General features: G+C 36.2%; 1 protein-coding gene and 1 pseudogene across 1 annotated transcript in view; both read right to left on the minus strand.

Annotated features, from left to right (window-relative positions):
- The window catches only part of DCDC1 (doublecortin domain containing 1), a 415,749-nt gene that overhangs the window by 347,335 nt on the left and 56,393 nt on the right, over nucleotides 1-12,021 (minus strand). The window contains exon 7 of the mRNA XM_057317241.1: nucleotides 9,294-9,499. Within this exon, the coding sequence (XP_057173224.1) occupies nucleotides 9,294-9,499 (206 nt within the window). The remainder of the gene's footprint in view (nucleotides 1-9,293; nucleotides 9,500-12,021) is intronic.
- Nucleotides 335-890, minus strand: LOC113249400 (chromobox protein homolog 1-like; annotated as a pseudogene).

Consider the following 12,021-nt stretch of genomic DNA (forward strand, 5'->3'; position numbering starts at 1 on the left):
TGGGTTGTGCAGATGCACTTTGAAAATCTACATTGTCTTTTGCTCTCCCATACACCCATTCTGTAAATTACGTCCATCATGGAACGCCCTTTGCCTTTCTCAGCAAAGCACAGAATGGGTCATCTTGCAGCACTTCTCCTCCTTCGCCTTCACTGGGATGGGTATGTGCAAACTACACAGCATGGAAAGGCTTTAAAGCACGTTGGCTGCTGTAGGGCACAGAAATGACACTGACTCTTCAAAGGACATCTTCTTAAGCCACCTCTATGGTGTCAAGACAAGTAGAACTCCTTCTCTCCCCACTTGAAACCCACAGTCAGATGTGACAGGGGAGTTAATTCTTGTCATCTTTTTTGCCATCATCCTCCAAGGAGTAAGAATGCCGTATCAGTTTTTTCTCAATGAAAGATATGACCACTTGTGGGCACATGCCATTGGCTTCCGTGGCAGGGACTAGGTCAGCCTCATCAGAGTTTTTCTATTTCATCAGGAACATGAGTTCTCCACTGGAGTCTTTAGCTCCAATAATTCTTTCTGGATCCAAATCCCGGGTAAAGCCTCACGGCTTTTCTGGCTCTTCTTTCTTCTGCTTTGGTTTGCTCTCTACTCCCTTATCTTAAGAACCAGACTCAGCTTTGTGCTTGCCTCCCTGATTTACCTGTTTCATGTGCTGTTTTCTGTGACTGTAGAAACTTAGCAATGAGATCAGGGCAATCCAGGTTCTCTTCTGACTCCCATGTGTTACTCTCATCAGAGAACCCCTTCCACTGTAGGAGGTACTCCACTTTGCCCTTTACCATTTGACTGTCAAGAACTTTATCCATCGCATAGTCCTCTTTCTCCTCATCTAGCACCCCCTCCACTTACTTCTTGTTTTGCGTCATTCCCATAGTGCCTGCCAGCTTTCTGGTTTAAAGGGTGATGCTGCTGAGAGCGGTACCTAAAAGCCAGAGTGGAATTCAAATAGAAGGGCGCCTGGGTGCCTCCGTTGGTTAAGTGTCTGCCTTCTGCTCAGGTCATGATGAGGGTCCTGGGATAGAGCCCCACGTTAGGCTCCCTGCTCAGCAGGGAGTCTGCTTCTCCCGCTGCCCCTCCCCTCTGCTCATGCTCTTTCTCTCTCTCTCTCTCTCTCTCATAAATTAATAAAATCTTAAAAGAAAAGAATAATTTGCCCCAATATGTGTGGGTATATTTCTGAACTCTATTTCTTCCTCTGCTTTTTCTGTGTATCCTTATGCGAATACCATTATATCTTGATTACTTTATAATAAATGTTAAATTCAGGTAGTGCAAGTCCTCCAAATTTAGCTATTCCTATAATTCAGGAAGCTTTCGTTGAGCTTCCTGGATCTGTGGGTTGACATTTTTCAGGAACTCAAAAAAAATTCTGGTCATCACTTCTTCAACTATATTCTCCCTCTCTCCAGTCTTTCTAGGGCTCCAATTTTATATCTATGAGACTGCTTGATATTAACCCACAAGTTACTGACACTCTGTCCTTTTTTTCAGCCTTTTCCTTTTTCTTCTCTACACTTCAGTTTGGATAGTTCTTATTGCCCTGTTTTGAAGTTCACTGATCTTTTCTTCTCTAATGTTTAATCTGCTGTTAAACCCATCTGGTGGATTTTTTTTCCTGTTAAGAAATTGCATTTGTCAGGTCTAGAACTTCCATTGGTTCTATTTTTAGTTTCCATTTCTCTTCATATAATATTCATGTTTTTCTTTAATTCCTTGACATATTTATAATAGTTTTCAAAATGTCTTTTACTGGGGCGCCTGGGTGGCTCAGTCAGTTAAGCGTCTGCCTTCAGCTCAGGTCATGATCTCAGGGTCCTGGGATGGAGCCCCATATCAGCCTCCCTGCTTAGCTAGAAGTCTGCTTCTCCCTTTCCCTCTGCCCCTCCCCCCTGCTCATGCATGTTCTCTCTCTCAAATAAATAAATACAATCTTTTTTAAAAAATGTCTTTTACTATTAAGTCTATTTGGGGGGTCTGTTTCTATTGAATTTACTTTTCTCCTGGATAATGATTACCTTTTTTGGGATCTTTGTGAATTTCCCACATGTTTAACAAAATCTCTCTCCTCTGACATGTCAAAACACAAATGTATCCCTACCCGAGGCATACTTCCATAGTTATTTCCTTTTCGCATCTCCATCAGTTGTTTTCCCTGGTAGTTAGTTGTTTATGCCAAGCCTTATGGAGTTCACCCTGTGCATGAACAACCTAATATTTAGCCAAGGATACAAGGGAACCCCAAGCAAATTTTGGGAACTATTATCTAAGTAGTTCCTTCATTTATGGCATTTCACAGAAAATTCCAGTCATTTCCACCTCCTACTACTTTGATGTCTTTCTCCTCAGCTTGTAGAGACCACTTCGCTTTTCTTGGATTTTCTCTCCTTATACCACAGTTCAAAAATTGCCTCCAGGTATAAAGATCGGGTACATTGTAGGACTCACTTCAACTTTTCTTCTCTCAAGCTTGACTTCTCATTATGTAATGTCTAAAAATCATTGTTTCATATATTTTGTCCAATTTCAGTTGTTTAAAATGGGATGGCTAGTCTGATACTAGTTATTCTGTTATGACTGTAAACAGATATCTCACATATTTGCATGGTTATATTAACTCGTTTTTAAGTGAGGACACATAGGAATTAAAATGTAATAAAAAGAATATTTGTGGCACTTTCCCATAATGAAAAAAATTTGAAGTAGGAAAATGGGTTCTAGTCCTAGCTATTCCAGTTGACCCACTTTGGATAGGGCAGCTAACTTCTCTAAGTCTGTTTTCTGAGTTGCTTAATTAGATGATTTCATAAAATCTGTGATCTTAATGTTAAAGATTATCTGTCCTTAAGTATCATTTGTAAAGTAAATAAATCTGCAAACTGAAAATTCTCATTTGCTTTTATTTCAGCTGAGGAAATTCACATTCTCACCCCCCACACTTAGGATTTTATTCAAGAAAATAAATTCTGATTACCAAATAATTACTTATAAGATTCTAAAATAATCCAATTGTATAACTCTGAAATTAACAATAAATAGAAGACAATTGGCTATCCATGGCCTCTTGAAAATAAACTCCAGTATCAAATTCCATATTTAAAAAAAAATCTGCTTTCATATTAAATCTGATATTAATCCTTGGTCTGAACACTAGACTAATTTTTAAAACAATAATAGTATCAATGAGTTTTTCCTCATCTATTATAAAAAGCTCTTCAAAGAACTTCTAACATACTAATTATGCATGACCTCCCATGTCGGAATCCATGGTGAGCATCCTTAATCAAATTTACTCCAGGTGCTCCTTTTTGAATCTCTTAAAATGTTCCCTAAATTCCTTTATCCACGCTATTGGAAAAAATCTCTGCTGTTATAGTTACTGATCTGTCTGTGAACATCCCATAATAATGCTATTATGTTGCTTTTTTTTTCAGCTGAATTGTACGTTTTAAACTTGAACATTTTCTTGAAGGCTTTTTGTGTTTAGGCTTACGGAGTTATTTTCCCAATTAACAAACGTGAGCATCATGTGTCTGGATATTCCTTTGATTTAAGGGTATCCGTGATTTATTTATACCTTGACAGTCATACATAAGATATTCTCTTAATCCTTATGTGGTTTTTTAGTAGTAACAGGATAAAGTAACTAATGAAATATGTTTACATACAATGTTAAGGGAATGTTTATTTCTTCTAAGTCAGAGTTGCCACATGGCCTACTCCCGGCTAACTTGTAGAATTTTTCCTCCTCCTGATTTCTTAATTCCCTGCATTAGTGCTAATCTAGCAACTAGTGATCTAATTTCCCAAAACCTAATTTCTATGTCATACGACTTCTTTTCTTTCTCATAAACCACATAAGAAGTATAGGAAAACAAACAAGGAATCTATGAAGATTTTCATTAATTAGTAAATTTAAAGTTTTAGAATATCAAACAGGAGTTCTCAAACTTAGTGGGACTAGGAATCATCTGGACACATTTGTTGAAGTTCAGATTCCCAGGCCCCACACTCTGGAGATTCTTAATTCAATAGGCTTGGAGTGGGGGCCAACAGTTTGAATTTTTAAAACATAGTCCAGAGGATCGTGATGCAGGTATTCTGTGGACCATACTTTGAGAAACACTGAAGGCCCTTTCTCTGCAATAAGTATGTTATGTCTTCAGATGACAGAAAAAAACATTTTGTTCTTACTCAAGTAGATTGAAACCTTGTTTTCCAAATCAGATGTACAAATCCCAACACATTGGACAAAGCAATCCACCGGGAAAGGAAGAAGATATTAGAATTATCTTTTCACCTAAAAAAATCAGCTTTATCAATGTTAAATAAAAGATTGATACTTGGCATTTTAAGAAAGAGAGAGAGAATCAGAAAGGAGACTCCAGTAACAAAAATTCTGGGAGCCAGAGGAAAAATAAGTAAGTAGTAAATGATTTAGCAGGCCAGAAACTTCAAAACTGAAGCTAGTAGAAGTAAACTTGCTTTGTATTGCAAAACCCCAGAAAGGCTCTCGCAAATTTGAGCCATCAGATACCTCTAAAAAGTAGGCTGAATATAAGTTGACTATTTCTATAAAAAGCAGTTAAATCCCTCAAACCCTCCCTGAACACAAAGCATTCAGGTAACTATACTTCTGCCATCAGAAGAGAAGATGAGATGGGGTGCCTGGGTGGCTCAGTCATTAAGCGTCTGCCTTTGGCTCAGGTCATGATCCCAGGGTCCTGGGATCGAGCCTAGCATCGGGTTCCCTGCTCGGTGGGGAGCCTGCTTCTCCCTCTCCCACTTCCCCTGCTTGTGTTCTCTCTCTCGCTGTCTCTCTCTGTCAAATAAATAAATAAAATTTAAAAAAAGAAAGACGAGAGATTTGGAGTCTGGAGAAGCTAAACCACAGGACCTCTGAAATCAGAGGCACCAGGCAGAGCTGAGAAAGAGGGCAGTTTACTGAAAAGAGGAAAATTAAATGAAAATCTACATACTGAAAGTGTAACTCTTGGTCCCTTCTCTACTTGACTATGAGATTGCTCAAATTGGCGGATTCTAGCTGGAGAAACTGATCCGCCCCAGAGTAAAGACAAACACTGACAATTTCCCACTCCCCCCCACCCTAAAGAAAAAGCCTCGTCAAAACACAGTCCAATGCAACTCATGCCTCAATAAGATGTCCCTATGCTCAAGAGCTTTTCAATTGGTGTTGAGCTCTTCACTCTTAAATATTGATGGAAGATAAACCATCTTTAATAAAACTTTGAAACATGAAAGACAGAAAACAAAAACAACAAACAAAACAAATACTTAGAAAACAGAGACAGTGCAGGAAGCAGAAGCAAAAATATTCATTGGGTGAGAAGGTAAAGATAAGGAAATCACTCAGTAAGAAAATTGGAAGTTCAGTTCAGAAGATCGAACATATAAAAATAGGAGTTCCACAATATCAGAACAGAAGAAGAAAAGAATAGAAGATATTGTCAAAGAAATAATTCAACAAAATTTCTCAAAAAAGAAGGGTGAGACTTCAGACTGAAAAGACATACTGAGTATCTAGCACATCTTGGAAAAACTTTCGAATACTCAGAACAAAGAGATAATTCTAAATGTTTTCGGAGGGGAAATATTACAAGCAGTTTACCTACAAAGGATGAAGACTCAGTATGGTTTCAGATTCTCAATAGCAACACAGGAAACAAGAAGCAATGGAGCAATACCTTTAATATTGGGAGGAAAGAATGATTTCCCAAGATCTCACAAAATTTATCTCCAATGTTCTTTTCTTTTTTTTTAAGATTTTATTTATTTATTTGACAGAGAGAGAGCAGGAGAGCACAAGCAGAGAGAGCAGCATAGGGAAAGGGAGAAGCAGGCCCCCGCTGAGGAGGGAGCCCTGTGTGGGGCTCAATCTCAGGACACTGAGCTGAAGGCAGTTGCTTAACCAACTGAGCCACCCAGGAGCCCCATACACGTTCTCTTTCTTAGAAAGCAATGGGAATATGTGTCTAATAGAGTGAATGAAGACAGAGGAAGATTAGAGAAGTAGGAGAGAGGGATCCAATAGAGGAGAGAGGGAAAGGTAATCCCCAGGTTGATTGTGAAGGGAGATCCCAGGATATACGTTATAGAGAACAATCAAACCAAATTGGATCGAGGGGACAGGGCACTTTTTCATTGTTTCATTCATTCATTATCTTTTTCATTGTTTTCTTCACCATTGCAATCTCATGCCATTTATGATATTACATAGAATACCAAGAAAAAAAATAAGATAAAACTATTAAGTGCTGAGAGAAAAAATAAAGATTTCTCATAAAGGAGATCTAGATAATAAAATAATCAATACAGTTAATGCCACTTCTTTGACAATGACTCTAAGAGATAATTGATGGAAAATAAAACTTACCTACCACCACAACACTAACCTTAAAAAGTTATGTCTCTGGAGCAGATATTTTTCATTTTCCATTAACTTTGTATCTTGTACCCAGAAATTTGTCTTAATACCTTTTCAACCCCTGGATACATATGTTTAGCCTATACCTCACAGTAGCAGGTGCTGTGTAATTATTAAACCATACCAAGTCATTCTAAAACCATCTGATTCAAGTTTCAAAGAGATGGGCCATAGTTGGGATATCCCGAGTTTAGCGAAGAAATATATCACTCTGGCCCTCATTTCAAACTTCTTAATCACTTAACCTTTTAAAATAAGTAAATGGATTTCCTTCTGATTTTGCACTTAAGATTAAAATATAGTCATTTACTCATGGCTCCATTCTGAGCTCAGAGAAGACTTTTATGCCTTAACTAACTTACTTTACTACCATCTTCAATAATTTTCTCTTTATCCCACTGCAATAGCCTTCACCATATTAGAGTCTTTTACATCCTATTCCAGTTTTTTATTACTTCATAATAATCTAAAAATAGCTTCTAATCCCTGACATTCCCAATATTTTATCATAAAAGAGAAAATAATTTGTGTTTCTCCTATGACCTCGCCACTTTTTTATACTGACTTGGTAGTTAATCTATAAATATGGCATTATCTTGTGATTATCAACAAAACTTTCAAAATTTAAATTTTATTTACAAAATAATTAGCTAGCATTACTTTTTCCCTTCAAAAAATTCTACTGATACTCAGGGCCAGGATTCTGTTGCCTCCCATCCTTCACCTTGTTTGTATAAATGGTATTTATTTATTAAGTACTTTTTATTTGAAGTATAATTGACATACAATGTTATATAGTTTCAGGTGTACAACACAGTGATTTGACAATTCTATACATTATGCAGTGCTCACCATGATAAGTATAGTTTCCATCTGTCATCGCACAAAGTTATAACATTATTATTGACTATTTTCCCTATGCTATATTAAAAATGATATCTAATCAAATATTTACAAATATGCTTATTACTGAATCATGTCCTGAGTTTTATAAATTGTGAAAATTCTTTAAATTTTACAAATTGTGAAAATTCTTTAAATTTTACAAATTGTAAGGAGAAAAAAAGTAAGCTAAAGAATTACTTGATCATCCAGTTTTAAATAAATTGCTCTCAAAAGTCAAAAAGCAAAATAGCAGTGACATTTTTACTTATACTCAACCTTTCATCTAAGAACATGTAATCTTTATGAGTGACTATTACTCCCATTTTACCGCCAAGGCATAGAATTACAAAGATTGAACCAAAGTGAACTCAAGAGGTTATCTAATATAGCTTCTATCTCCAAGAATGACTGCATTTTAACAATCCAAGAGATATGTCCATCTTCTCTAGTTTTCAAAATCCCCAGGGAAGATGTTACAACTTGCCTTAGCAATTTACTCTGGTGTGTAATATCCCTTGTTTTACTCATAATCCAAATCTGAAGATAAGAAGGAAATAAAATCTGGTTTCCTAGATTCTCAGTAAACACTTACCCAGTTGTGGTTATAAAATAACCACAAAAATAAGAAGATAAAGAAATACATATTTCAATAAGAACAATTTCTAGTATCTAGTCAACTATTCACCTGTTTCAAGCAAGAGTCATTTTGAAAATACCCCGAGATAACAAAATGATTTATACCTATCTTGATTTCATAATAAATCTCTCCCTTTAGTAAAAGAAACAATTTCTAACTATTAGATGTATAAGTCCTAAAGATAAGAATAGCATATATTTATTGGGAATTTTCTGGGTGCTGGCACTCCATGCATAATATCATTTGAATTTTCATATAATTTCTGTGGGGTAGGCACTATTCTTATTCCGACTTTTTGGATGAGGAAATGGAGGCTTGGAGAAGATAAGGTGTCCAAAGTCTCATAGATTCAATGACAAAGCCAGGATTAAAACCTAGACAGTTTGGTTATGTTTCACTGTCTCTCTAATACATATTTAATACATTTTAGTTGTTAGTATTAGGCTGCTTTAAGATTGGTTGAAAAACCCTTCTCTGTAAAAAAAAAAAAAAATTTTTTTTTCTTCAAACTCCCATTAGTTCCTCCATATTTTTATCAGATCAAAGATGATCTGAAAAATACATGCACCCCCCCCTAAAAAACCTGCATTTATATGACAAAATTTGTTTCTTAAAGTTTGCTTGATTGTTCCATGATTTTTCTTAGACCCATCTAGATTTGCTTTTAAAAATGCATACGGATTTTTTTAAAGGAATCTTAGTTATTTTGGACTTTACTTACTCATGCCAGAAGAAGAGGTTCTTCTAGGTCTTATTATTTTTATCTTTTTTTCAGATTTTATTTATTTATTTATTTGAGAGAGAGAGAGAACACAGTGGCGGGGAGGGCCAGAGACGGGGGGAGAAGCAGGCTCCACACCGAGCAGGGAGCCTGATGCAGGACTCTGATCTCAGGACCCTGAGATCATGACCTGAGCCCGAGGTAGATGCTTAACTGACTAAGCCACACAGACAACCCTAAATCTTATCATTTTAAAACGAAAAGGATATTTTAGATTTGAAGTTAGATTAGATTGGCTTCAATCTAAATATTTTATAAAATATTATAACCAACTAGAATGTTCTCTAAGTATAAGCATATCTTTTAACTAGGTAAATAGCCAACTATATATTAGCCAAAGAAATCTCACTGCTTTACTAAGGTAATTTATGTTGTTCTAAACAGCTGAAGTTTTTGCATTCTTTATAATACCTTCTTAATATTTCACTTTATTAGTTGACACTGATATTTAAAAGAAAAAACTAACACATTTCAAAAGCCATGAAAACTTTGAAATTTAATTTATACTTTAATATTTCATACAATATTACCTTTTTCACTGTTTCCTTTCCCACTGTAATCTCATGTCCATCTTGCCCCATGCCATTCTTAAAGAACAGAATTCGGACTGAGGTCTTCTCAGTAAGTTCCTTCATTCTAACAGAAAGAACAGGCTTGGTTTTCTGTCTTTTAACATCAGTAGGAAGCATCAGCCCATTCATTGTCCATGTTACTTTCTTCATTAACAACAGATGGTCTAGAAGAGAATTTTTTTTTAAGTCAAGTCAATATTTGGCTTCAAAACTAGAAATGGACACATCATACTTCCCCTCTCCCTCTTACCTATATCATATACACTGGCCAGTCTCCATTTAGATGCTGGTTTTCTGAAATGCTACCACCAGCTTCCCACTAACCGTGACATAAGCTGTAGCAAGCTGTCTGCTCTGATAGCCTGCATAAATCATCATTTCTGAAGGGAACAGATGTTCAGGGTATGAAAGAGTAATACCACAATTTAGTCCTAATTAAAATTCACCTTAGCATGCCTCTATCACTGATCAGATGCACTGGGCTGAAAGGGTCCATTGAAAGGGTCCAAGGTCCTTTGCTTACTATAAAACAATATGGGTCCTGAACTTCTGTGTTCTTCAGGGTTGGGAAAATGCTTTTTTCTCCTTAATATGATTTATTATCCAAGTTGTTTTAAAGATGATGACCTCCAAATAGTAACCTTATACATGATTCTTCTCCTATGACTAGACTGAAAGTGCCTTCTAGGACATCTTTGGTGAGAGATACAAAATATTTCACTAAAAGTGAAAACCAGCTCTGCATTAACAGTTTACTTTGACCTATACATTTTCAAAGATGTGTGCAGGAATTTAAGTTCCAAAACTCCCACTCATATTAATGGGAGTCAAACTAAATTACTATGTATGACTTTAAAAATGTAAGGTTAAGAACAGAAGTGTAGTACATTGCATAGTAAGGTTGCTATCAGCATTTCTCTCCTTCCAAAAGGTTTCATTTCATAAATAAATAATTTACCCCTGGGTTACTTTTTTATTTGTGCATTCAATTTATTTTAGATATTTTCTTTTCACATAAATTAGAAAATTTATGTGATTTTACAATTACAGAATTACAGTGATCCCTCCCTCATCGGCTCTATATTTGTCCTAATGAGAGAAATAAAATTTTATTTGCATACAATTGAAAATAGCTGCATTTGTTTGCCCAAATTTTTAAATAACCCTTCTCTATTAGCACTTACCTTGAAAGATGCATGGCCTCTTTGACCTAAAATGGTGCTTTACATAAAATATGCAAATATTGATATGAAACACAAGCAAATAGTTCTGGGGACTCAAGTCCCAGAATGGCTACATTAAATGTTAAAAAAACAAAAACATTGTCTTTCTCTCTCTTTCTCTCTTGTGTACATACTCACACACATATACATGCAAGCATACATATACAGTAGGTAGAAATATGAGCAAAACTTGCAGAATAAACTAAAACTAGATTATAGATATGAGTAAGTCTTTAAAAAGAGAAAAATATTTTTACAGAAATTACTGTTTTGTCATTTTGTAATCTAAAATTCATAGGAATTAGAAAAATAAGCTAGACATTAATGAGTTCATATATGACCAAAAGAACAGAAAACAGGCACCCAAATAAATACACATGCCAATGGATGAATGGTTAAACAAAATGTAGTATATACATACAATGGAATATTATTGGGCAAGAAAAGAATGAAATACTGATATATGCTACAATGTGGATGAACCTCAAACCATTATGAGTTATAATTCTCTGATTTCTTTCCTATAAAGTAGCTAGTGGTCACCACTCCACTACCTGAAGATTAAATATTTTATATGTTAAAGTACCTAAAGCATTGAAGGTACTCCATAAATACTGGCTTCTTCCCCCACAACCCAGAAATTCTATACTTATTATGAAGGATTAGAGTATTTTAATTGTTACATCAGTCACGGTCCAACCAGAGAAACAGAATCCACTACTCAGAGTATTTGAGCAGAGGAGACTGACTATAGGGAATTGGTTATGTAAAGATGGCGAAGCAACCAAAGGACAATGAGGCAACCCAGAGATTGGAAAGAGCAAGAAACCACTCGCACATTGGAGTGCCTGGCTGGCTTAGTCAGTAGAGTATGAGACTCTTGATCTCAGGGTTGTGAGTTTGAGCCCCATGTTGGGTGTAGAGATTACTTAAAAATAAAATCTTAAATAAATAAAAAAAGAAACTGCTCCCCCCAAGACCACAGGGAGGAGGCATTACAGGTGCCCAGGTTTAGAGAATCTTACCAATAAAGGGTTTTTCCCTTTGCTGACTGAGACTAGGTCAGGATTAGGGTGAGACAAGTGAAGAGTCAACAGTGCAAAACTGAAAGGCGCACACTCAGTTGTACAAGTGCACAAACCTCAGTTAAGCACCTCCTTCAATTCTGTCCCATAGATTCATCACTCATCTTAACTGAGTCCCAGCCTGGTTTCTCTCTTCTCTACGTAGACTCCTTAAATTCCACTAAAATAATACTATTAGCCGGACACTGTTTTATATGATTTATAGATATTAACTCATGAAGTCCTCTCAACAAGCTTATGAGGTAGAAAATATCATTATCTTCATTTACAGGTGAAGAAACTGAGGCACAGGGGCGCCTGGGTGGCGCAGTCATTAAGCGTCTGCCTTCGGCTCAGGGCGTGATCCCGGCGTTCTGGGATTGAGCCCCACATCAGGCT

The sequence above is a fragment of the Ursus arctos genome, unplaced genomic scaffold (assembly GCF_023065955.2).
Source record: "Ursus arctos isolate Adak ecotype North America unplaced genomic scaffold, UrsArc2.0 scaffold_23, whole genome shotgun sequence".
NCBI classification, from domain to species: domain Eukaryota; kingdom Metazoa; phylum Chordata; class Mammalia; order Carnivora; family Ursidae; genus Ursus; species Ursus arctos.